This window comes from Candoia aspera, chromosome 9, assembly GCF_035149785.1.
Source record: "Candoia aspera isolate rCanAsp1 chromosome 9, rCanAsp1.hap2, whole genome shotgun sequence".
Lineage (NCBI taxonomy): Eukaryota > Metazoa > Chordata > Lepidosauria > Squamata > Boidae > Candoia > Candoia aspera.
In genome coordinates, this window is record NC_086161.1 from 12,380,914 (window position 1) to 12,408,262 (window position 27,349).

At 40.3% G+C, this 27,349-nt stretch overlaps 1 protein-coding gene across 1 annotated transcript; it reads left to right on the plus strand.

The window, feature by feature from the left end:
• Positions 1 to 160: 160 nt before the first annotated feature.
• YKT6 (YKT6 v-SNARE homolog) lies at positions 161 to 17,005 on the plus strand. Its single transcript, XM_063310888.1, has 8 exons — positions 161 to 265; positions 3,713 to 3,846; positions 4,689 to 4,771; positions 9,445 to 9,545; positions 10,860 to 10,964; positions 11,509 to 11,574; positions 13,432 to 13,533; positions 14,388 to 17,005. The coding sequence occupies exons 2-8, from the start codon at positions 3,743 to 3,745 to the stop codon at positions 14,421 to 14,423; spliced, it is 597 nt and encodes a 198-aa protein (XP_063166958.1). The 5' UTR covers positions 161 to 265; positions 3,713 to 3,742; the 3' UTR covers positions 14,424 to 17,005.
• The last annotated feature ends 10,344 nt before the right edge of the window (positions 17,006 to 27,349 follow it).

Genomic DNA, 27,349 nt, shown 5'->3' on the forward strand with positions numbered 1-27,349 from the left:
CCGCCACACGCCGTCTTCCATCAGCTGTGAAGAATGCCCAGACGCGTGCCCGGCAGCAGGTTGGGAGCGGCGACTCTGTACCCTGCCTAGCTCTACCTTTTTCTGTAGCTCTACGGCTCCGTCGGCCGTCGAGTTGGCAGCCCTTCTGGCTCGTCTGCAACCGGGTCAAAGGGTGCGCTGGCTTCCGCTTCGCTCGGTGTCTCGGGCTGCTCGAACCGTCTCCGAGGCGACGTGGGGCCGAGTCGGGCTCCCCTCGGACCGTGAGGTGGGTCTTCGGGGGGAAGCGGAGCGCCTGCTGGGCGTGGGGTCGGGAGTGGCGGCTTGTGACGGCGAGGACCCCCCCCCCCATTCCCCGCCCGGCATTGTTACTGCCTTACCCCGCCTGGGCTGTTTGGAGTCCCACGCCCATTACCCCCAGCCAGCTGATTGAGGGCGCGGGAGTCGAGACCTGACCCAGCCGGGGCGCACCGGGTCGGGAGAGGCTTCCCTGCGGGCGGCCCGGGGTGTGCTGGGCGCTGCACGCCCTGCTGGAGAGTGGGGTGGCCGACGAGGGAGTGCGAAAGCAGCGGTGGGATATTGCGGCCTCCCGATGTGGCTTCTGGGTCCGAGAAGGGCCTTAAAATGCTCGTAGGGAATGTGGAGAAAACCTTTCGCGGAGGAAACCTATCTGTGTGGTCGAAGACGACTTGATGGCACATAATTACCGTGACCATATGTCCTTTATGGTGAAGGACAGTTCCATGTTTTCAGAAAGCTGCCCTTTAGATTGATTTATTTTTCAAAAACTTACTCGGGTCCTTTCTTGGGGTCCTTTAACTTTTACTGTACAAATGGTACCACTTCAGGCCCAGTCTTTCGTGTCCATGGGAAAGATATGGAAGTCGAATGGTCTTTTTAAAATAAATTTACATATATGGTTTGATGTTAGGTATTTTTATTGGAATACGCATTTTTGTATAGTTTATTGGGGTTTTGCTCTTGAATTTTCCTTTGTGAAGCAAAGATATAAACAATTTTTTTATCCTTACCAACCTCTTTCAGATTTGCCCCTTTTTTGTGGTTTGTCTTTTATTTTTTTCCAAGATAATATGGTCACTGTACACATAATCAACTGAATTAATTGGGAAATGTGACGTTTAAGCCAAGGACAAGGGTGCCTTGAGTTAAAAGGTTTGGAAAGGAGGTCTTTTGAGGTGGAAAAGTACCTTCGGTCATCTATGTTGACAGAGTTGAATTGCCATGCAGGGGAATGAAAAGACAGAAGGGAATCCAGTCAAGATTGTCTTTATGGTCCAAAGACGGCAGAATGGATTTGGAATAGTGAATAGGTGCCAGAGCATCCTGGGTTGGGAGCAGATTACCTACTGCTCCCTAACTAGATCTGGCAACTGGTCCTTCAGGCTTGTAATGCCATCTCTGACTCACCTCAGCTTCCTATTGTTCTGGGCAGAATGAATCAGCTGCTTTAATATCAGGATTAGTTGCAGAGTAATTTCAGCCTTAATTCAAAGGGCAATCAAGCTCTCAGAAGTAAGTCCTCCTACCTTTCATGAGTACTCTGTTTAGAGCTGAATCTGTGCACTAAACAAGGACTCATTTGGCATCTTTTAAAGAATAAGAGATGTGGTTGTTATTATTAGATATATTTTCTCAACTCAAGGCCCACGAACATGCGCGATGCTCCTGCCTCTTATTTCAACAGTCATTTCAATAGCTAGATGAAGAAGCATAGCCTTCAAATGATAACAATGTTAGGGAATATTGATAGCCTGTCCTACCTTGTTTCCCCAGGTAGCTACCAGTAATGCTAATAAAATAACAAGCAAAAAATAATACAGTATTTTCTACTAATCAAAGGATGTAGCATTATGAGTTACTATGGCAGAGGTTTCATGGTATTTTACAATAATAGTTTGTACCTATTATACAATAGCAGTGTATTTATTAGTAAAATGGTGACTGTTGAGAAATATAAAATATAAGGTAGACTTTTTTCTCTTTTTTCTTTAGTGGTTTGTATTTTTAGTTTGTTTGGGGTTGTCTCTTTTCTAATTTTCTAAAGTTTAAATATTGTTATGTTAACTGCGTATGTTAAGAATGTTAAATAGAAAAAATATTTAAAACAAAAACAAAACAATTGAAACAAATACTCCAAACCATGTGAGTGTCAAGTCAGGTTAGAATAATTATCTGAGAGTTTTATTTTGAACTGCCCAGGGTCCCCCATGTGGGGGAGATGGGCAGTGATAAAAATATGATTGATAAATAAATAAAATAAAACTTGAAATGGGCTTAGAAGAGGAGTGATTTGAGACCTAAGCCTTCCCAATATGCAACAGCTTAAAAGAATCACCACCTCTTTCTGGTAAGGTGGGGATCCGAACAAGGACCTATGAGGGTGATCTTTGTATTTGTCAGTTGATAAGCAGACGTACATGGAGAAAAACATTGTACAAAATGGAGCTGAAGGCTATGAAATGCGGACTAGAGAATAAGTCTGATAATGCTGTTCGGAACCCAAATGTGCATATAAATGACGGCGATCACCGCAAAAGTCGGTGCTGTGTTCATCTTAGACACGTTTCAATTTTCTGTAGAAATGCTGCAGATTGCACCTCTTTCATTTCAACTTCTTTGCTTGCTCTGCATAATTTTTCAGCTGAGGTTAACTCTCAAGCACATACTGAGGTAGCATTCTAGTCTTTTAAAGCTTGTGGCATTAAAAATAAATCAGTGTTAAATATGCTATTAGGTTTCTTCTGCTTTTTAATTTTAGGACACTGAGATGTTAAGAGGCAAAAAGGCTGGGCTGACAAGAGCGTGTAGTGTAAGAACAAGAAGAAATGTCATCTTTCCCTACTGGGTTCAGTTTTGGAAACATGGCTTGGGAAAGCAAACTGTTACTTTCTGGGTGTTTTGAAATAAGCATCACATTTTCCACAAGCTGGTCCTCTTCCAGCTTTGTAGTCTGGTATATGATATCCTGACCCCCACATCTGTCTGGAAAAAAAATAAAAGCATTATCTGGGACTTAAATAATGCCAAGATACATAGAGATCAGTCCTATATATGTTTACTCTGAAATAATCCACAATATTCACACTAGCTTGATCCTTTTCTAAATATGCATAAGAATGTAGCCTTAATTTCTTGCCATAATAAAATTTCAGACATTTTAATTTTTCTTCTTTAAATGTTTAGAGGAGACAGCAATAGGTTACACATGTGAACTAAAATAAATGTTTTATAGGTTCAAGCATATACTATATATGGCTGCATTTATTAAAAACTAAGATGAAATAGGAATGTGGTTGAGTGAATGTATAAAAATTATTACTTAAATCTGGTGCTCTGTCCTTAATTGAAATAATTGATAAATACTTGCAGAAACATCTCTTTTAGAACGCATGAGCTTCTATTTTGCTGAATGTCTTTCAGTTATGAGAACTTGTCCATTTATCTGCATAGAATATTTTTCTAAGCTATGGCTGTAATCATAGACATACATCTAGATAAACCTTCTGGTAAATATGCATATAGCATTTAATACAATCATTTGTTTTTCTAGCCCTTGTTTTCTGTTGTACAAAGTGTTCATGTACAGGGCTGATAGGTATCTAGTTAGGAATTCATGTGGGCATTTATCCTTGTGGTATTTTACCTCTTTACTGATTTGGGTGGGTGGTTATTGTTTTTTTTTTTCTTTGCTCAGGTTATCGAGAAGGGTTGAACAGATAAAAATATGAAGCTTTACAGTCTTAGTGTTCTTTACAAAGGTGATCCCAAAGTGCACTTACTGAAGGCTGCCTATGATGTATCATCATTTAGTTTCTTCCAGAGATCAAGGTAGGTCTTCACTGCATTTCAGGGCCAGTTAGCTTTCTCCCCCATGATGCTTTCCTGTAACTCCACTGTGATATTCACCTTGAATTTGTTGCATTGAATTCAAGATATAATTTTTTTTGATGTAACTTCTAAATCCAGGCAGTGAAAAATAACTGATAAACTGATTGACCTCACATTTATGCTTTTGTTTCTAAAGAGCATCACCTCAGTAAGAATTCTTGTAAGGTTTAAAACTGTTTTCTAATTGGGGTAATCTGAACAGATTCATTCATTCGTCCCTGTACCTGCAAACAGAATGCTAGCAGTTTTCAGTTTGCTTATGCTATCAGTTGGTTCTAAATATATGCAGTTCTGAATTTGACCTTTGAATGTTGGGTCCATCTTGCTGCAAAATGATATTTTAAAATAGAACTACTAGAGCTTGAAAATAAAACAATATTAGTTTATCAGGATTCATTTTCTCATTGCATACTATCTTTCTGAAGTTACTTTAACTCTTACTGCATTGTGGATTAGGCAAAATTTTCCTGCAAAAATCATACGTAGACTTTAATTCCTACTTGAATTGTTTAGTTGCTTGCACTCATTAACCCTTGACCCTATTTTACTGTTATGGATTTGTATGTTGCTTTTTTGGTTATTTGTATGCTGATTTTGAAGAATTGTCTCTTTTTAAAAAATGAAACCTTGTACCTTTACAATTTTTACAATGTAATTATTTTCTTATGCTGTTGCTGCTAATAAAATTTGGTTTCTTTATTGTGGCTTCCAATTGCATTTGAATGTAGAAGTTTTACTAATTGTGAGATTTTTAAAAAAAAAAAAAATTGTTTAACTTTCAGTGTTCAAGAATTTATGACCTTTACAAGTCAACTGATAGTAGAGCGTTCAGAGCCTGGAAGCAGAGCTTCTGTAAAGGAACAAGGTAAGAGTACACAATGGTTTGCTTTAGAGAGAAACTTTTGTTGTTGTTGTTTATTCGTTTAGTCGCTTCTGACTCTTCATGACTTCATGGACCAGCCCACGCCAGAGCTTCCTGTTGGTCGTCAACACCCCCAGCTCCCCCAGGGACGAGTCCGTCACCTCTAGAATATCATCCATCCATCTTGCCCTTGGTCGGCCCCTCTTCCTTTTGCCTCCCACTCTCCCTAACATCAGCACCTTCTCCAGGGTGTCCTGTCTTCTCATTATGTGGCCAAAGTATTTCAGTTTTGCCTTTAATATCATTCCCTCAAGTGAGCAGTCTGGCTTTATTTCCTGGAGGATGGACTGGTTGGATCTTCTTGCAGTCCAAGGCACTCTCAGAATTTTCCTCCAACACCACAGTTCAAAAGCATCTCTCTTCCTTCGCTCAGCCTTCCTTATGGTCCAGCTCTCGCAGCCATACGTTACTACAGGGAACACCATTGCTTTAACTATGCGGACCTTTGTTGTCGGTGTGATGTCTCTGCTCTTAACTATTTTATCGAGATTTGTCATTGCTCTTCTCCCAAGGATTAAGCGTCTTCTGATTTCCTGACTGCAGTCAGCATCTGCAGTAATCTTCGCACCTAGAAATACAAAGTCTTTCACTGCTTCTACACTTTCTCCCTCTCTTTGCCAGTTATCAATCAAACTGGTTGCCATAATCTTGGTTTTTTTGAGGTTTAGCTGCAAGCCAGCTTTTGCATTTCCTTCTTTCACCTTCATCATAAGGCTCCTCAGTTCCTCTTTGCTTTCAGCCATCAAAGTGGTATCATCTGCATATCTGAGATCGTTAATGTTTCTTCCAGCGATTTTAACTCCAGCCTTGGATTCCTCAAGCCCAGCATGTCGCATGATGTGTTCTGCATACAAGTTGAATAAGTAGGGTGAGAGTATACAGCCCTGCCGTAGTCCTTTCCCAATCTTAAACCAGTCCGTTGTTCCGTGGTCTGTTCTTACTGTTGCTACTTGGTCGTTATACAGATTCTTCAGGAGGCATACAAGATGACTTGGTATCCCCATACCGCTAAGAACTTGCCACAATTTGTTATGGTCCACACAGTCAAAGGCTTTAGAATAGTCAATAAAACAGAAATAGATGTTTTTTCTGAAACTCCCTGGCTTTTTCCATTATCCAGCGGATATTGGCAATTTGGTCCCTAGTTCCTCTGCCTTTTCTAAACCCAGCTTGTGCATCTGGCAATTCTCGCTCCATGAATTTCTGAAGTCTACCTTGCAGGATCTTGAGCATTACCTTACTGGCATGTGAAATCAGTGCCACTGTTCGATAGTTTGAACATTCTTTAGTGTTCCCTTTTTTTGGTAATGGGGATATAAATTGATTTTTTCCAATCTGATAGCCATTCTTGTGTTTTCCAAATTTGCTGGCATATAGCATGCATTACCTTGACAGCATCATCTTGCAAGATTTTGAACAGTTCAGCTGGGATGCCGTCGTCTCCTGCTGCCTTGTTATTAGCAATGCTTCTTAAGGCCCACTCAACCTCACTCTTCAGGATGTCTGGCTCTAGCTCACTGACCACGCCATCAAAGCTATCCCCGATATTGTTATCCTTCCTATACAGGTCTTCTGTATATTCTTGCCACCTCTTCTTGATCTCTTCTTATTCTGTTAGGTCCTTGCCATCTTTGTTTTTGATCATACCCATTTTGGCCTGGAATTTACCTCCGATGTTTCTAATTTTCTGGAAGAGGTCTCTTGTCCTTCCTATTCTATTATCTTCTTCCACTTCCACACATTGCTTGTTTAAAAAATAATTCCTTATCTCTTCTAGGTAACCTCTGGAATTTTGCATTTAATTGGGCATATCTCCCCCTATCGCTGTTGCCTTTTGCTTTCCTTCTTTCTTGGTCTACTTCTAGTGTCTCAGCAGACAGCCATTTTGCCTTCTTGGTTTTCTCTTTCTTTGGGATGTATTTTGTTGCCACCTCCTGAACAATGTTGCGAACTTCTGTCCATAGTTCTTCCGGGACCCTATCTACTAAGTCCAGTCCCTTAAATCAATTCTTCACCTCCACTGCATATTCCTTAGGAATATTAGTGAGCTCATATCTAGCTGATCTGTGGGTCTTCCCTAATCTCTTTAGTCTGATCCTAAATTGTGCAAGAAGAAGTTTGTGATCTGAACTACAGTCAGCTCCAGGTCTTGTTTTTACCGACTGTATAGATGTCCGCCACCTTTGGCTGCAAAGGATGTAGTCAATCTGATTTCGGTGTTGTCCATCTGGTGAAGTCCATGTATAAAGCCGTCTCTTAGGCTGTTGGAAGAGAGTGTTTGTTATGCAGAGTGCGTTGTCTTGGCAAAATTCTATCAGCCTATGTCCTGCTTCATTTTGTTCTCCCAGGCCATGCTTACCTGTAATTCCAGGTATCATCTGACCGCCCACCTTAGCATTCCAGTCTCCCGTGATGAAAATAACATCTCTTTTAGGCGTGTTGTCCAGTAGGTGCTGCAGATCCTCATAGAACTGCTCTACTTCAGCTTCTTCAGCATCTGTGGTTGGGGCGTAGAGAACCTTAGTAAATAATTAAGGGTGTATATCTGGAAATATTACCAAGTGTGGAGCCTGACTTTGAAAATAATGTCTCTAATGAAGATGTAGATAATAACTGCTCTCTAAGGAGAAAAAAGCATGTTTAAAAAAATATATGCAATTTAAAAAATTTTTTTTAATTGTTTTAAAAACAATACAAGCTAATATAGAGTAAGGAAGAAAAAAGAACAAAGAAATCAAAGAGCTAAACATGCAAGAAAGAAAGAAAAAGAAAAATAGGAAAGAAAGAGAGAAAAACAGACAAAGAAGTGGCTTCCGATCTTCTGTACAGCAGTTATAAGTACATTTATAAATTTACCTTTTTCTCTAAAGTTATATCATGACACTCTTCTTTCTATAATCTATCTAATCATCAAAACTATAATTCCGAAGTTCATTTTTTCCTGTTTTCCGTAAAAAGTCCATAAGGGGTTTCCAGTCAGCAATAAATGTATATATTGTCTTTTCTCTAATCAGACAAGTCAGTTTGGCCATCTCAACAAGTTCTGTCGTCTTCACCAACCATTCCTCCATTGTAGGTATTGCCAAATCTTTCCATCTTTGTGCATACAATCTCGCTGCAGTTATCATATACAAAAACAAAGTTCCATTAGTTCCAAGAGGAAGACTCCTGGTTTCAGTTGTATATTAATCTTTAAAATCCTCTGATTCAGTGTATGTATTACCAATCGAAGCGAATATTTGTAGCTCAGGGTTGAACTGGAGTCCTTGGTGCTCTCTGAGCCTTGTTGTTTTCTTGCAGATGTTTCACTGCCAGACTAGGCAACATCTTCAGTGCAAAGAGGGAGTGGGCCTTGCTCTCAGTTTATATACCGTGACTTGCCCTGCTTGTGTTGGTGGGGGTATTGTTCTCTCCTTGGGAGTTCTTTGACTGGGCTGTTGTTTGCTGCTTGGTTGATTGCCTGAGTTAATAGTTCCTTGATTAGGGTGTATTGTGCTGTTTGATGGTTCATCTGGTGTTAATCCTAGTGTTGATTTTTGCATATCTGGGTGTTGATTGCTGACGAGGAGGTGTACTGGTCCAAAAGACACTCCTGGATTTGTATCTATTCCATGTTCTCAATACAGCATGTCTAATATAATGATTTTTAAAATCCCTATTAACCTTGACTTTATTGTACCACAAATATCCATGCCACCCAAATCTCAGGTCATGTCCTTCTAACTCCAAATGCCTTCTATTTCTTAGCAGCACCCACTTTTTTATCCAAACCAAACAGCAAACTGCAAAATACAATTGCAAATCAGGTAAACCCAATCCTCCTCTTTCCTTTGCATTTTGTAACACCTTATATTTAACTTGTGATATTTTCCCTTGCTACACAAATTTAGATGTATCCTGTTGCCACTGTTTAAATGGTGCATCAGTTGTTAAAACAGGTATTGTCTGACAATCCAATTAAATCTCTGCCAGGCCTTGTGCCAAATTACGTTTTAGTATTCCATAATGAGAAAGAGTGGTTAGGCAGATTTCTGTAGCCTTTCATTCTGCCTTTCCCTTTATTCATTCTGCCTCTCCCTTTATTGTCCCAGCAAAACAATTTTCTTGATTGGCTGCAGTTTTCTGTAATGACAAATTTTACTCTGTTGGATTTATCGTGCTCAACTTACTAAATAAACTATTTGAATAGTCTGTTTTCCACATTCAGCTATAATCGTTCTGCCTTTTTGTGCTACATTATTCCTGAGGTTTTTTTTTACATGAGCATTCATGTACTCATGTTCCTTGTATGTGTGCTTTTTTTAAAAAATGGAACTTTGAATGGTATTGAACTCTGTGCATGTATACTGTATGAGCATATCATCTCAAATCAGAACAACTGGGATGTGACAAAAGCAAGATTCCTATTCCTTCTGTTTGGAAGCTGGATTTTTTTTTTTCCCAAAAGGAATCTTATGTTCAGACTGGGAGTTAAAGAGCTCAGAGAATTTGTATCTAAAATAAACAAAGGGACTGATTTTGTTGGGAGTATCTGCAAATGTCTGGTTCTATTTCACAAACACGAGGGAATTTTATATGGGAAAAGTGCACATCATCCACATTATTCTTTATTTCAGAATACCTCTGCCACGTTTATGTACGGAATGATGGTTTGGCTGGAGTGGTAATTGCAGATAATGAATATCCATCCCGGGTTTGTTTCACTTTGTTGGATAAGGCAAGTACCAGCTTGGGCAGGGAGGGTTTAAATGTCAGCAGATGGGTTACAAGAGAGCATGTAGTAGATACTCCGACATGCTTTCAGCCTTAAACATCTGCATTGCTTGTAGGTAGAGCATTGGCTCAATTCAGACATCCCATTAAACTAATTTGCACTAATCATAGTTTAGAACCCAAGTCTAGACTAGGGTAAAACGTCATTTAGAATTAATAAAGATGGTCAAGCCGATGCATATTTGGGGGATGACCTTGAAAAACCAGGGAGCGAAATATACCCAGATGTAGGGTGGCAGCAGCAGCAGTGCTGTTTACAAAGCGATGCCCCCATTGGGGACTGCCACACTCAGAAAGTCCCTGTGTGGTGATGCAGGGGAAATTGGTAAAGAGAAAATACAGATCCATTTCTGTGTTGTACGCTGAGGGTTACTTTCAGCGGTAGGAAGAAGATTTAAAGTACTGTGGCAAAGGAGATAGACAGCTGGACCTCTTGTAGAGCAGTGTTTCCCGGCCTGGGCAACTCTAAGATGTGTTGACTTCAACTCCCAGAATTCTTCACAATGGCTACGCTGGTTGGGAATCCTGGGACTTTAAGCCCACACATCTCCCTGATGCGCCCAGCATTTTGAGCTTTTTACCAACAAAAGCATTAAAGTAATTTGAGAACGAAAAGTCTGCTGCAACAGCACAAAACTTGTATTTTTAGGTATTTATATTGAACTGTTTAGGTGATTACTATTTTTATTATTTGTAAGCCTCCCAGAGTCGTCGTACATGAGATCGGTGGCAAAGGAATTAAATAAACAAACAAACAAATCCCAGACCCAGAGAGGGAAAATTACGTTTCTTGGAATGCTTTACTTGAAGTCCAGTAACTCTTCTTAAAATGCATTCCGAAGTTTAGTTCTGTTAACTGTGGTCTGAATTGGGTTTAAAAAAAATCTTACATGTGGATTATCTCACCAGCATCAGGTTATTTGGGTCATCACCATTCACCAAGTGAATTCTGTTAATCATATAATTGTCACTGTTTATGCTTTCTGCTTTTCTTTTCTTTTATAGTCCCTCGCCCCTGTATAATTCTAGAGTTTATAAAATATTTGTCTTACAACCTCACTTTAATTACCTGCAAGAATTCCCCATCTACACTGATTATTCCAATACACTGTCTGAGCTTCAAGAAAAATGCACTGTAATATAATCTCTTGTTTTATCTTTTGGGGTGCTGTATAGAATTCCTTCAAAGGAATGTAAGGCTTCCTTGAAAATCTGCATAAAAGGATTCTTAGGTTTCTCTTGGCCCTTTGCATTATAGGTACTTGATGAATTCTCTAGGCAAGTTAATAGGATAGACTGGCCTTCTGGGTCTCCAGCAACGATAAACTATACAGCCTTGGATGGATACCTTAGTAAATATCAGGTATGGTTGGAATGAATATAAACTGCCAGAAAAGACATCTGTAATGGTTTCTGAGCAAAACAACCTGATCCCTCAGTCTAATATCTTTGCATATCCGTATGATGAACAGAAATTGATTTTATTTATACCGAGTCCACAATGCCCATGGGACTAAAATTTGACATGTGCTTTTAACCTTTAACAAGTACAGTCTGTGTTGGTACTATCTGGCCCTACTTACTTTTCAAAAAAGAAAAGAGATTGGTCTTTTGTCTGGCATTGTCCTAAGATGTTGTTTTCCTAATATCTTTGGTCCCACATTGTTGACTACATCTGGTTTTTATCATGTTGCATAAGGAATGGTTGGCTGCTGGGAACAGAGCAGAGAGAATAAATATTAATTATAATAAAATCTACTAGTGTTTAGGGCATGAGTTTGTGTGGCTTGGAATACTTGGAGAAATTGCCTTTCCTAAATATTCCATTGTAGTATTAAAGTCTTAATGGCAATTTTTGGTATCTTGCCAGGAACATTATCAAATAAAATTCTGTATTGCTCTTTAAGAATCCTCGTGATGCCGATGCAATGTCAAAAGTGCAAGCCGAATTGGACGAGACCAAAGTTATCCTGGTAAGTGGGCAGCATCCTGTTATTAATACAAGGGATTGCTAGATACCAGGTAAACTTGGAAGTGGAACATAACTTTGTTGCTTTAAAAAAAGCAAACTCTAGGGAAGATCTTAGTGGTGAGGCCATATACTTCACTTGGCACTGGGGATCTGTGTATGGCATTCAGAGTGCAGAATATTGCACTCTGATGAAGTTACCTAGTCAGGTAACGAAATGCTTGCAAGCCAACAACCATGCTCAGGGAGCACCAAGGACTCCAGAGTTCAACCCTGAGCTACAGATACTCTCTTCTATTGTATAATAAGTAAATGCAGGTCCTATGTTAAAGTCACTTTTAGGATCTTTCTTTTGAGGCTGTGAATGCTATAAAAACAAAACCTCTCTCCTTTGTATACATGAATGGAGTTCTGTGTGTTCCTGACATTGGTTAGCTCTTAATTCAGTCTTTTAATGATCCCTTTTAATTCTTCAAGCTGAGATGAAAACATGATGCAATCATATAAAAGTAGGTCATGACTATCTTAGCTGTGACCTCCTTTTTGTTGGTTGTTATGGTGTCATCAGAGATGCTCAGATACCAGTAACAAACATAGTGCTTCTTGGGTTGTGGAGTAAAACATTGAATATCCTGCTTTGTGCTCATCCCTCAAGGATGTCACCTTCCCCACAATTGTCCTGATTGTCATGGTGTGACTTCCATACCAACGAACAGAGAATACAGAGCACAGAGTTGGTTGTTCAGACTCTTGCTTCCTGTTTGTTCTAGCAATGTGCAGTGGAGAAAAAAGCTAGTTAACATATCTTCAGTGATTGGTCAGTAGTGTGTTCTCATCATTCTTACAGCATGGTCAGTCCTAAAAGCACTGAAATCCTGGGATTTTGTTGATTGCAGATCAATGGATTTCTTTAGTTTAGAGAACAACTGTGAGAAATTTTCTTCCAAATATTAATATTGGCTGGACTGTAAGCAGCTGATTAATGGGTCCTGTATTAGGCACATTCAAATATAAGTTGTTTCTGCTACAACCCAGTTACTTTGAAATAAAGCCTAATCTTTACTTCCTGTTAGAACTTTAAAGTGGTCCACTATTTGTGGGTACAAATAGGAGATTGATACTGAACAAAAATGGTGGGGAAAGGTTGAAAATTAAATCTCCTTGCTGTCCAATGCTAAATATCGCATAAAAATAAAAAAATTAGAAAGTCACGTCAACGCAACAGTCAACCCCACATCCAGACGAAAAGGCTGTGAGTAGAACAAACATTTATAGGCCACCAGTAAGATCACAAGGTGTGCCGCCCTGTATATGGAATATTACAGAATAGGTTCTACAACTGGAAAAGCTCTAGAGTGTGTATTTTTAGTAATAGTGGAGAGAAATAAAGCAGATTCTTGCTCCCAGTCTTAAAAGAAAAATATCCATAAGATGGCAAAAATACTCCTTTGAGACAAACATTTTTGGTTTGGGTTAAATTCCAAGCTTAGCTTTTCCCTAGCATTCTGGCAGAGACTGAAGTAAAAGTGGAAGAACTGATTTAACGCTAGTGGTCGTGGTAGATGGAGCCAGTGTTGGTCTCTTTAAGAGGCAGATACAGGCAGAGGGTAAAGGTCCAATTGACGTAAAAAGCACCGTGACACTGTCTAAGCTTTTTTTCCAGATGAGAAAGTGGAAACTAGATGTTTGATGGGAGGGCTGAAGGGGTGGATGAATGGAAAACTTGGAAGTTAGACTCTGCATTACGGAGAGATCATAGGCAGACCACTTGATAGGCTATTTGCTGCCGCTTCTGCGGCTGGGTTCATAAGTTAGTGACTGCATACAGCTCCCTCTCTCAGCTGTGTCTTTTCCCATTTAGCACAACACAATGGAGTCCTTGTTAGAACGAGGAGAGAAATTGGATGACTTAGTGGCCAAGTCAGAGATTCTTGGAACTCAGTCAAAAGCCTTTTACAAAACTGTAAGTATATTCAGGCCAGTGTTTCATAATATAGACAGTGTTTCCTATATTTCTGCAATTATTTTTGAGAAAATAAATGTATGGGGTATTTTTAGTCACTGAAGACTATGGTCTGGAAATCAAATGCCATGAGATAGTAATGTGATGCATAACACTTAAAGCTGAAGTACAGTTACTATTTCTCCTGAATATACATTTACAAAGAACTGTTGCTCATGGGGAATGTGTAGGAAGATTGACAAAAGATGTCCTCGACGAGAATGTAATTCTTACTGAGCACGAGTCTGAATGATTGTAATAAGCTATTACTTGAAGGAGTCAAGTTTAGCACTTTGAGAGCCACTGGCAAATACCTCCAATTTTTCCACATGCAAATGCTGTGGATATTCTAGCAAAATGGCTGCCACAATGGACATGTGCAGTTCCAAAACACCCACTTCCCAGAAAAGCACCCCACTGAGGTTACAAGACAAAAACTTGCCCAAGAATGGCAAGCCAGAGGCTGGGATCTGAAGTCCAAAACATAAGATCTTAAACAATATTTTTAGCATTATTGCCATCCACAGAGGAGCCCCCTATGGAGTCATGTGGATTATGATGGAAGCATCACTTGCATGACCTTTGTCTCTCCATTCTGACTTGTTACTGGAATTTTTAAGTTTTGCTGGAATTTTTTCACTATTAAATAGTTGAATGTTTGTATAATTTATGAGCGACTCTGGGAGTTCTTAAACTGAAGGGCGCCATATAAGCAGCTTCCACAGTCCCAAAAATCCAAGGAAGTATCTCTCAATAATAAATCATAATATAATTAATAAGTGTGTATTCCTTCCCACCCCCTCCTGACTTCGAAGGCCCGCAAGCAGAATTCATGCTGTGACATCATGTGACTCCATCAACAGTGTATCCTTACCACCTGCTTTGGACTATCTGGATTTGATTTGATTTTATAACTCCTGGAAAGAGGCAGCACACACATGTAACTACAGCAGCAGCTGTTGTTTCCAGGTTCAGCCATCTCAGCCACTTTGGAGGCATGAAATGGGCTACCATGTTGGGGTCCATGAAATTAAAACTGTATTTTAAAAACTAACTTTCATTGGTGAGAGAGCATCTTGGATATTAGACTGATGGCAAGAGGGGATATAAGAATAGACCCTGGTGCTTACACACATTCCTGTTTTGGTCATCTGGCTGATACCTGTGTGGGGATTCTCCGCTCTCCTTTCCAAAACTGCAAGCAGATGTGAACTCACTGTGCATACATATGAGTAAGAAAAACAGTTTGGCCATCTGAAAGTTCTAAGGTTGCCTTTCTTAGCATTGCACAGTGTCCTTGTGTCTTAAAATGTTTGATGCTAATTTTGGAAGTGAAGCAAAACCCAGTCAATTTTAAACCCATTCAGAGTTACTCAGAGAACATGGATCTCCGCATTCTGCATGAAAGGAAAAAAAAAGACAACCCTAAGGCAGCCTGAGAACTGAATATTCTTTGTACTATAGAAGGCAGTCCAAAGAAGTGGGAAGCAGGTTTTAGGGCAAGTATGGGTATGTAGATGCTTTTAGGTTTTCTTTGATTCAAGGTGGAAAATTTCTTCCCAACTTGAGCCAGACTTTTTGTTTTTGCCAAGGATATAAGCAGCAGCATCTAGCTCCCTCTTTTACCTAGTACCATTGCCACTTGTCAAACCCAGGATTTCATTAAGAAGGGATTGCATGGCATAGCCCCCTGGGTGCTCTTGAATATTGCAGTTTGTTCAGGTTGGGCTTATTGGTGAAAAGCTGGCAACTCTTCTAGCTGATGGGGTTGTTTTCTACACTTTCTGCAGGATGTGGAATGGGCAACTGCATTGCAATCCAGGCATCCCTTTTCACACTATTCATTGTGGCTGCTGTTCTGACAGCATACCTGCCCTGGTATAAAGCAGCCCCTCTTGAGAATACTGTACCCAGAAGCATAATCTGCCGCTTCACAGTAGCCACTATACCAGTGTCTTGTAGAGTACAGTCTATCCTGTATTGGGTCTAAGTGTGTTAGTCGCTGCAGCCATGCAGCTTGGTGTTGTCTTGTGATGTCCTTGGCCAACCTACATTCTCCCACCGTTGGAGAATTTGTCCTCATTGGTTAATTTTGTGTAAATACAGAAAATGTTATTAATGGTTTTGTCTTTCTGTCAGTGGCATCTCAGCGACAAGGCCCATTCTGTCTTTTGGGTGTGGGGCAGTAGGGATGCTATTCTAGAGTAGCATTTCTGCCCCCCCCCAAAGCGTTTTGCTTTATTGTAACTGGGTTGGATATGTCTGCACACAGGTGAACCACCATGTCCCTTAAAGTCAGCTGATTCCCAACAAGTCCTTTGTGAAATAATTCAGATAGGCAATAGGAACAACATGCCACTTGAAGTTGTTGCTTGTCAGTGGTGCCATGTGCATGTGCACGTGCACATGGTGTAATGATCACTACCCCAATATATTAACCCACGAATAGGAACAGAAGTCATCTTCTAGGGTAGGTAAGAGTAACCCAATAATGTCTTGGGCACAGATTTCCTATCCCTGTTGATTAAACCGACGCTACTGACTGACCCCCTTCTCCATTCCAGAGAAGGCACATAAAAAGCTGGGCAGCTTTCCTTGACCATTAGCATGGAACCAGTTAGTGCCAAGAAGTCAAATGCCAGAATGACAGAGGGCAATTTAAGACGAAGTTGAAGGTTATTGGTGGGACTGTGAGGAGAAATCCAATTTCTGACTTGCATTGTTCATTTCTTAAAATGTGTGTCATACGCAATTGCATCAGCTCTTGTATCATGAGCAAACCAACAACTTGCCAACTTCCATGCAATTTCTAAATATTCGTCAAGCCTAGGGCCAATACAGTGAAGTGGAGCGAGTGAGCAACCTGGGGTTTTAATGCATTTCTGTTTGACTTGAACAGTGTTGGGTGTATCCTGGGGCTTGATTTGGGTGCAACTTGGCTACGTTTACTTGCCTTTTGAGGCCTTCCTAGGGGAAGAGACCAGGTGAAAGAGCAGAATTGGGCCAATTGCAAGCTTGAATCATTATGCAGAGGCTGCATTGGCAGACTTGAATCAGCACCCTTGTGATGTTAGAAATCACCAGCCTTAATTCTTTTTCTTCCTTCAATATCTGCTTCAGCTGCACCAACCTAAGGGCCGCTGTATGTTCTGTAAAGTCTTATATTCTGCAGTGGTTTCTTGTAGGCTGTTACTTTGCTCCGAAAACTTGATCAAGAGGTTAGAGCAGTGAGCTTCACTACTACTTGCTGTAGAAGAAAATGGTTTCTCTCCTCATTCTGTGGTCAAGAATGTACAATACTGTAGAAACTTGCCTGCATTTGGAATAAAGTAGTTACTTTTTTGCCCCTTAGGCTCATCAATTCCTAATCTCTTTCTAATGTGGAAGCTTTTACTAAAGATTGTATTTTAATAAATATTGCTTAATGTCTGTATGTCAATATTGCTTAATGTCTGGTTATTGGAATATACTTATGTGGATAAAGTTGTCACTTGATCATCTAGAATTGGTTGTGTGTCTCAATATCTCTGTGGGGATTTCAGTTGGGGTCATATTTCTCATAGGGTAGAATTACTAGATACACTTCCCATGTTACAATATATGCCTCAAGAAAAATTGGCCACGTTTGCATATTTTGAACTGCACTCCTGGATTAAAAGACGTTGTACGTAACAATGTGACACGTTCCAACAATTTGTATTATGACCAACAAATTATGACTTCCTGTGATGTGGTTCTATGAAGCAGCCCCATTTTAGTTGAATATTCTGGTTTGTGAACCCAGCTGATGAAAATTGCTTTGAAAGGCTGAGTATATGAACCTTAAATCAGCTTCCCCCAATCCTATGTCCACCAGGTATTTCCTAGTTGGTATGGTCAAATGTGATAAATCTGGGATTTAGCATGGATTTGAGGCCTGTGAAACCTGAAGTTGAATGACATTCAAGCAGATCAGGCCAAACTATCAGATTAAGTGGTCAGTCTGCAGTTAAATGCAGATGAATGTCTTAAATTGCCACATTAAATGTTATGTTCTCCATGGCAGTTAATGATAAAGCTGCCTAGTACAGCTAGCCCAATCCCCCGTCTATTCAACTTCCTTTCTTTTCCAGTTACTACACTTAGGCAAACAAGACGGAAAGATATGTTCAGTTACCCTTTTTTGTAGTCCTAGTGCAGTTGAACCCAAATTTCTGTCCTGAGATAGAAGTCATATTCCATACAGTTATCCATCCATACTTGGAAGTGTGAGGTGTTACCATTATGTCTCAAGACAAAACTGCCTACAGTACGAAACGTGTGTTTTCAACAAGTCAAGTTACACATTTCACAGAAGGCAGAGGATGAAGGAATGATACCACCAAAATCCAAAAGATCTGATCAATCTTGCTTTCTTAGCTGTAGCGTTGCTGCTGCTGTGGCCAATTGGGCATGGTGTCATGGGGAATGAGCGCATGTAGCAGTGCTACAGCTGCGGTGGTGCCTTCCTCTGTTCTTTCCTCCAGAGGTTTTGAAAACAAGGGGGTTCCTTCTATTACCAGTCAAAAGGCATTGCATTCCTATTTATTTGTCCTGGATTTTTCTCTGAAAGCAAGCCTCACAGAAGCAACCGGAAGAGTGGGCCAAAGCACATTTAGATCCTCCATAATAAAATTTCTTGGAGGAGGTTGAGGCACTTGTCTGAAATTACCCCAGAATTCAAGTGTTCCTGGAATGATCTATATGGTCATCCTGATGAATAAAGCTGTTCGCAAAGGGATTTTGCAAACAGCTTTATTTTGCACCCCACCCCCACCATCTGCTGATCATCTAACCGTAGAATGACACATTCTTTTTTATTATACCTCAACTTCATTGTCCTCACCTCTGGACTAAGCCTGAGGATGCAAATGCAGAAATCATAAAAGCCTGATCAGGAGCTGGGTGGTTTAGTATGCTCTAAGATGTGAATGCCTACTTTCAGTGTGTATTGCAAACCAAGAATATTTTCTTCTTTAGTTACCTGGGAAGGTTGATAGCTACATTTTTATATTAAAACTGACCCTGTAGCATGTAGAAAGCAGGATGTAGAACAAGCAAGCTTGCACAAGAGTGCCTGGATATAAAAGCTCAGAAACACACTCAAGACGTTTTCCCAATGCTTCAGTCCCTTTTTGTGTTGGTGTGTGCGTGTGTGTGTGTTTTTAAATTTTATTTTATTTGCAGTTTCCCGAGACAAAAAGTCGAAATTGTTTTTACACTTACAAGGCTCAGAAAGAAAAGACAGTGAAATGGCAAGAAAAAGGGCAAGTTAAGTCAGAAAGAGGAAAAAAGATCCACCAGCATTCATGGAACAGGCTAACAGCTCAGCTTTGCTTTAAGTTCTCAATAGAGAGAGATAATATATAATTATATATATATTTATATATAGAGATTTTTTTTTCTCTTTAAGGTCATGCAAAAGAAAATACAACCCCCCTCCCCCAATCCAAAAATACCCCCAGCAACACACTGAGTTCCATAGTAAACAAGGTGAACACCAAAGGGGAGGCGGCCCTGGTACATTAATGTTTAATAATGAAACACCTGTTTCAACATGCGGCTTGTAAGTTTTTTTTTTTTTTTCATATACATGGATGTAGAGACACTTCTCAAGTTAGTCTTCCACAGAAACCATACAAGCATAATATATTATGCCCCCCCCCACCGTGAAATCTCCCTTTGCATGTTTAACCGAATACCCACCTCCCGTTTCCAACTCCTCCCCTCGAAAAAGAAATGCAAAAAAATAACGCAAGGGTGCAAAGGCAAATCAGCTGGAAACGATTGGCTCTGAACATTGTCTCCTCCCTGGTCTATACTGGACAAGCCTGTCTTGGAAGCACTTCCTCCCCATGGGTGTGCGTGCAGGGGGCCGATGGGACCACAGCCCCACCTGAGCGGTGAGTGTTGGTGCGTGTGTCTGTGTATGGGGTCTGGAGGAAAAAAAGATGTTTCGACCTAAATCCCAGCAAGCAATCTGCATCCTGTTCTTCAGCATGCTTTTCCCTGCACAGAGGACACCACTGGGTTGGGGAGGGGAACAATACAAGGGAAGGTTCACTCTGAAGCCTCACCTAGAAAGAGGAACAGGATTTAACTCTCCTGGCACTCTTGCGCTCCCCTGAATGGAACTCCAGCCATCGTGATGGTGCAGTGCAAAGCCCAGTCTGGGGACTGGGCAGCTGTTAAGAGATCTAATCTCTTGATATAAAGTGCTTTCAACCCTAATGTCAGTGCTGGTGGGACATCCCCCCCCCATGCCTGCTCCCCCCTCCCTCCCCCCTCCCTCCCCCGTTCCATCATTCTCTCTTGGTCCAATTGTCTTTTACATTCGTTAGCCATGCAAAATGCTGCATTGAGGTGATGGGGATGGCCTAGGAGGAGGACCTGGACAAAGGCTGCCCCTGAATGCTGTTCAACATCTCCAGGCTAGAAGGCATCCACCTGCAACGCTTGCACAATAATGCAAGTGCGTTGCCTTCCTTCTCTTGAGGAACGAGGAGATGACCTCACACTCGCCTCCTTAATTCAAGACCACATCAGAGAGATTGAAAGATTCTTCCTTCCCATGATCAGCTGCAAGGAGCAGTTCTAGATGGAAGAAAACAACTAAAGTGCAAAGACATGTGAGATCTGCCTGAACATAGTCTAACCACTGAACTACAGTCTAGCCATAAGGCACAAAGTATGCTTGCCCCAATGCTTTTCCCCTATTGTCAAGTGAAGGAGTCACTCAAAACTTGTCATGTCTGCTGTGCAGCATCTCCATGGAATTAATTGAGATGCTTTCTGTCAACCCAAAGAGGAACTCGATCCTTTATTTCAATATCATTAGTTCTAGTTGCTAAAACTTTACCTTCAACAACATGGATTGCTCTGAGATGTTCAGGGATGTGAATTTGCATAGGAATGTCTAAAAACAGGTATGCAATTCAATACACTGTGTTTTCTTGCACGTCCTTATCATTGGTCCTGTCCACAACGCTGTAAAATGATGCCGGGCCTTTGATCTATTCCTGTTGTGTCTCTGGGATGTGGATTACCCTGCTGGTAGGCAGCCAATACACAACTTACACTGAAAGTTGTACTATCATTTTTGCATACCAGCCATAGTAGGATGGCAAGACGAGCAAGCCATCACAGTAGAAAGTGATACTAGAAAGCAATACCATTGTGGGGAAAGAACTGGGGCACAATAGTGACAAAATTAGATGGGACACCACAGAAATGACACCAGAAGCAACTCCCTTAGAACATGCACAGGGAATAGCAATAATCATGCCACTTTTTAAGAAGACTACATCACACCATCCCAGCTCAGCAAATAACTCATTCCATTGTCTCAAATTTCAGCTTTGGTTTCTGACAGCAACCATCGCTTTCCAGAAAAAACACCGTTTTGCTCACAAAATAGTGCCAATTTCTTTTCTTTAGCCCAATAGGTTCTAATTTCTTACCAAGCCTAACTCCTCCTGGGAAGCAGTTTGGCAGCTCTAGTGCTTCCCAAATATCAACTGAAGTCCTGGTCACGATGGCGCATTAAGTCATCTGCGTGCTCATATGCTTAATGTATTTGCAGTCTATTTTGACAGCTCTTCTTGCCAAGTACATGCAATCAATCTAGCTCCAAGACACTGAATCTCCGAAGCATCTGATCATGCAAAGATGTGTTTCTTGTACTGGGAACCAATTGGAATACAGGAAGTTACTCTTTTTTGATTCAGACAAGTTTCTCCCACAAAGCACAAAGCAATATAAGCAATGAAACCCATCAGTTTCATGAACGAGACTGCCAAAAATATCAGAGCTCCAGTTAAGAGTAGTACACTTGTAGTAGGACAAAAGCAAAGGCAAGGTAGGTAGGCACAACGTAGGTTTAATCTGAAAAATTTGGGAATGAAGAATGGTTTGGAATAGCTTCCTTGGAATTAGAATATTCCCATCGTTCACTGCAGGCACAGCTTGTTCAGCAAGAGTTCTAGATTTCTTGCCGGCCACCGTAGCAGACTAATGGGGGCCAGGCAAGCACCCACCCACCAGCAGATTTGCAACCGGTCACATAGAAAAGACTCACTTTTGCACAAGGTCTGCAGTTACCTAGCCTTCTCATCTGATTTTTGCTCATTTTTCGCAATTGGTGGCTTGCATAAAATGATGCTGGTTGCAGACTGAAGTATGGGATGTCTTTTCAAAAAGTGTGATTGGGGATTAGGGGAAAAGCTACTTGATGTTAATTTTGTGACTCAATGAGACTTACCATCTTTTCTTCCTACCCTAGCAGCAGTTGCCCGTTCTCTACATACAGTCTCCTGACATTATAAGCTTTAGTTACCACGTTCATATAGGTTGAACCAATGCTATCAGTGCAGAAGCAAGACCTGCGAAGAAGCCGGCTGCTCATTTGACTTTATTTACCAATGGTTTATGGCTTGGACAAGAGCCAAGTATTTTTAAATCGTGCAGAATTAATGTCGGCAAGACTGACATTTCCTAACATGAGAAACTTGGCGTCCAATCACCAATTCAATTTTTATTCTCTATCAGCATAAAAATTGAAAATCTTCTGGCCTTAGGTTACAACTCATAGAATTCTCAGGCAGAAGGCTACTGGATATGTTTGCTGGGAAATTTGGGATTTGTAATCCATGAGGTCTTAAGGACATCAGATTCAGGAAGGTTGTGTTTGACTTTGATGGAAATTACCCAAGGAATTAATACTACTTTGCTGCCCTCTAGTGAGCACATCACATCTTTTAGAAGCAAGGGTGATCAACAATTAGAGCCGTTGCTAATGAAACCATGGCAGAGTTCAGATGCAACAGAAACTTGTTTTCCCATCAATTAGAATACACTAGTGAGGTTCTGATTCACACACACCTCCTTAGGAAACTAGTTTCTTCTAAATGAAGGACTTGTATGAATATTATTTCTTGATATCGGCTTTAACATTCAAATAATTAATTCAGCCATTGTTTTATCTGGTTGGATTATCAACCTATTGGAATAGCAGTGGAAATAAGTGTTCATTGCTGGTGGTAGAAATGGACATGCGTGAATGAGAATGCCAAGAAGATAGCATTAGATTGTACTTTTTAAACCAGCTGTTGATTAGGACACATGAAAAAGTGGGGGCTGGTGGTGCCCATGGAAATTATTTAATGGCTGCCAGTGAAACCCCCTCAAGGATCACCAATGCAAATAATGGAAGACTATTTAGTTCCGAGCTATTCACTCCCATTCCTGTTCTGTAGAGTTTAAAGAATCCATGAAACCTCCTCCATAAAGGATCATGCAGAGACTGCTCACCTGATTCAGATTATTTGGCCTACTGGACCTATAACCACTTGCCACCTGCCGTGGTTATTCGACTGATAGAAGTTGAAATCTAAACATCTGGAAGGGACCAAGTTGCCTGTCCTGAGTATCAAAAATGCAGTGGTTCCTAACTATTGCAGACAGATTAATAAATTTCTGCTACTGACCCGTGCTCATATTCCAAACTGTTTATGAATGACTAATGATAGGAATTATGTATTTCCCTTTGGCTATGCATACAATACCATACCTTATCCCATACAAAGAGAATACCTGTCCTACAGCCAAATTAGCTTGAAATCCTTTCCTCTAGAAGAAATGACCTAACTGCAAGTTATAGTAAGATGAATATTCTTCAACCTAGGGTTTTATACTGTAATTTCACTCAGTTCCTTTTTGCCTAATCTTCAATGGTGACAAGAAACAATGATCACTGTTACTTTATAGTACTTCCAAGGTTGCTGAGATCAACCAGAAGTATTTCATTGGAAATGACCACTATTGTTGCTGCCTTCAGAAAATGGCAGAATTCTTCTAGCTGATAAGCAAGAATAGAAGGGGGAGTCACACCCATTCCCCTCAGATATATGGGTGACAGATACTCTTGTTCAGAACAAGAGGTGCCCACAGAAAAGGGATGGAGAGCAGCTTCTTCATTTTACATTTTAATATAAACTTACCAAATCCACACTTTCTGAGTCACTATATGAACCTGATGATTTATATACCAACACACATTTTTGAATTTTGCATGACAGTTTGTAGCTTAAAAAATGCATACTAAAATGAAAGGATAAGGACAGAGTCCTCAAAAGTCTACTATAATCCCCCAGCTTTTGTCTTTTTTAATTTTGGCTCATGCATAGTAGTTGAGCTTAGACTTGTAAGTAGTACTAAGCTTACATAATTGGTTTTCTACCTGTAGTGGCACAAGGGATTTATCAATCACCAGCAATATTGTATTATTTAAATTACTGTTTAAATTATAGGATGTTATTTTGAAATAATGTTTGTAATATACAGCTATTTTACAAAATGTTTAAATTTAATCATTACAATGCATCATTATGTCAACAATAGAGAGAGTTTATAATTTGTTTTGATTAAAACCAAGTATTGTGTGGATTTCAATTAATACAGCTGAAATGAACAAAACTCTGATTTCTGCAGAGTATAATTAACATCTATTGATCATTTTACTAATTATTACTTGATATTGACAATCTACTCAGTTCAGCTTCTCTTAGAAATATTCATGTGTCTCTGGCATCTCTGCCAGTGTGGCTGGTAGTACTACAGGTGTCTGTAGAAGTGATTATATGAGTGACATTCAGTATTTTATCCATTTTACTTTACAATCTAGTATAGTTCTATAGTTTTATTTAAGTTAAATTTTAATTGTGAAAAGTGTCATGTTTATTCTTGCCTGACCATAATCCCAATGAAATTACCAAAACTTTCAGGCTGATAAGGGCTGAAGAAACAGTTCTGTAAGCAGATACCTTCAAACCCATCCATGATCAGTAAAAAGGTCTACCTCCTTGCCAGTTCACCAAAAAGCTGTTAGAAAGATATGACAAAAGGCTCCACCCTTATGTCTTGGGAGATAAATGGGTTCTAAGGGGAAATAGTTTAGTTGCTGAAATCCTTGTAACTTTATCTCTTTCCCTTCAATAAATCTAGTTAAGAAAACTCTGTATGACTTGTGCCTGGAAAAACAATTACTTTCAGTTTCAGTCAACCGCCCAAGAGCCAGCAATCACTTACCCCTCATTTATATCTAAAGGGAAATATATTTAAAACCATGCACAACATTGTATATGAAAAATCATAAATTGATATGGGGAAAGGTGACATAACAAATGTTTGATTAGAAAGAGAGAAATGCATTTGAACTTGGTTACATTCACCCATTTCTATCACTACAGATCTATTTGTGTGAGTCCTGAAAACAACACTGGGATTGGAGTTTTGCATTATTTACATCAGACTGAAATGCTGAATTAATACCATTTACATAAAACCATAAAGTAATAGATACTTGGGAAAGTCAGGTGGTGATACACATTGATTGAGAGACTGCAAAAATGGTTTTATCTACTTAAAAAAGTCTCTTTGGGGATTTTCAACCCCTAAGCTGTAAATTTTCTGTGTTATGCAAAACAGCACTTCCACCTTTCTTTCCAAAAGCAGCATTGCCTTCCCAATTATTTTTAGCTCAAATCACCTCGAGTGGATTCCCTGTGCAATCTAAGCTATCAACAGCCTTGTTCTGCAATCAACAGTCCTAAGAAATCAACACGCTTGTTTTGGTGATAGAAGTTCCACAGAAGGCAAAAACTGTAATTTGTGGAAAGGGGAAGCCCTTGATACCTAAGAACATTGCTTCTGCTCTCATCTGAACTGTGAAAGGAAGGCAGTGCAGTCTAGTGTCTAACACTCTTTCCATTCCTGACAGACCTCACATGGCACTTGTTTGCCAGTCCTGTTTAAGTACAGTAGACTAACATTTACTGTGTAATTTTTGATAAGATCTCTTTATAAAAATTTGAAGACCTGGCTTAGTCACTAAATTCTACTATCTCTGGAATAAGAAAAAAGTTAGAAACAACTGTATTTTCTGCATGCACATTTTCTGAGTACTGTTGGAATATATGAAAGCGAACTAAACTCCCCAAAGTCAGAGGAATCCACCTGTATTACACACATGGGAACATCCACCACTGAGAAATAATGCAAAGCCCACAGGTGGGCACAGGTGAGATAAGAGAATCACAGAGAAGAGTGATTCTTCTATGCCTCTCTTTGGGCAAGTATTTCAGATACATCTAACTATTCAAAAGTTGAAGCAGAAATTGCAACATGGGATCTGTCTTCCTCTGCATGAAGTCCTATTATCCCTGAAGCCATACACACCTAGAATTTACCATTTAACTAACCAACAGGATGATTGGAAACAAGCTACAAAACAGGAGTGCCAACAAAAAGTCCATGACTGGCCAAATGGCCTTCAAGCTTTAAATGGGTAAGGAAAGTAGGATTTCAAAAGACCCAGTACCATTGCCCAGTTCTAAGTATGGAGTTCTTGACATCAACCAACTTGATTTCCCATTTTTAACTGATGTTGTGCAGCCCGACCCTTCACATACCAACTCAGAAGTAAGGCCCACTGAATTAAGTTGCTTCATAGGAAGTGTGTACAGGATGGCCACTTTTTTCTGTGTCCCCATTTCTTTCCCCAACTCTAGAGAGATTACTAGAAAATCCCTTCACAGCAACCAACTAATTAAACTTTGCCTTGAAATCTCTCCTGGCAGGAATCAATACTGTGAAGGTCACACTTATCAAAATATAGGTTTATGCCATGCTCATTGCAGCAAGGTATTTCAGGCCCCCAAAACCTATTCCTCTAGCCATGGTCCATGTGGAGTCACTCAACTGCCCTTGTGGCCACAAGGACCTAATTAACCACTGCATGCTAGGAAACCATAGGGAGTTTAGGCTGTGAGATGCTGAGCAAGCAATTGGGGGGAGGAGGGTGTCTCCTCTGTGAATATTAAAAGATGGGGGAAAAGAGCCCATTAGAAGAAAACAGAGCTTCCTTATTAATACATTCTGGCATATGCCACACTGTACATCTGTTATGGCCAATTTGAGCCTCCTGGCATGAAGATGTAGTGAGCAGAAGACAATGCTTTACATCTTCCACTGGGATCTGGTACAGCTGAAGCTGGACTAGCAGCTGCTCCACAGCATCTGACACAGTTCACACTGGCCTTGGCTAATGAAGGACCCCACAACGCCACCTTCCATCGCTTTCTGCTACGGCTTGGTCCATGGGGAGAATTGCCCCCTTTGGTTTCGCTTGTTTGGGGCCACCTGTTGAGTCAGCTCCTGAATCTAGAGCTCCCTGAAGTGCTTTTGCCCACTCCCAAGAGCAATTTTCTCAAAGTTTGCTGTCAATCAGCTCTCTTTGCAGGTAAATTCACAGGAGACGGGGAGAGAGAGAGAGAGAGAGAATAAAGATGAATGAATGGGATATGCAACTTTAGTTGACCAGCTGTCTTTCTTCTAGGCTGATAAGAACTTCAAGCACATCCCCCACAATTGGCTTTCTAATCCTTTCATCTTCTAAATTAATATACTTTCTGTGGAAGGTGAAGAGGAATAAGAGAAAGTGGGGCTGAGCTTTTACCGTGTAAGAAAACATCTCTTCCTCTTTCTGCGGGATAGAAAGTTAGTTTCCCAGCACTAGAAAAGGCTGAGATCTAATAGTGTTGACTCTTTTCTCACTAGCTATTTTAAGCAACATTACAACTTGCCAGCCAGTCCCACTAAGCAAGGGCAGTTCCCACCTCAATAATAAAGTAGGGGCACAAGTACAACAACTCAATGTTGGTAGCCCTTGTTGAGAGACCAGGATCAAGATGCTAGTAAAATG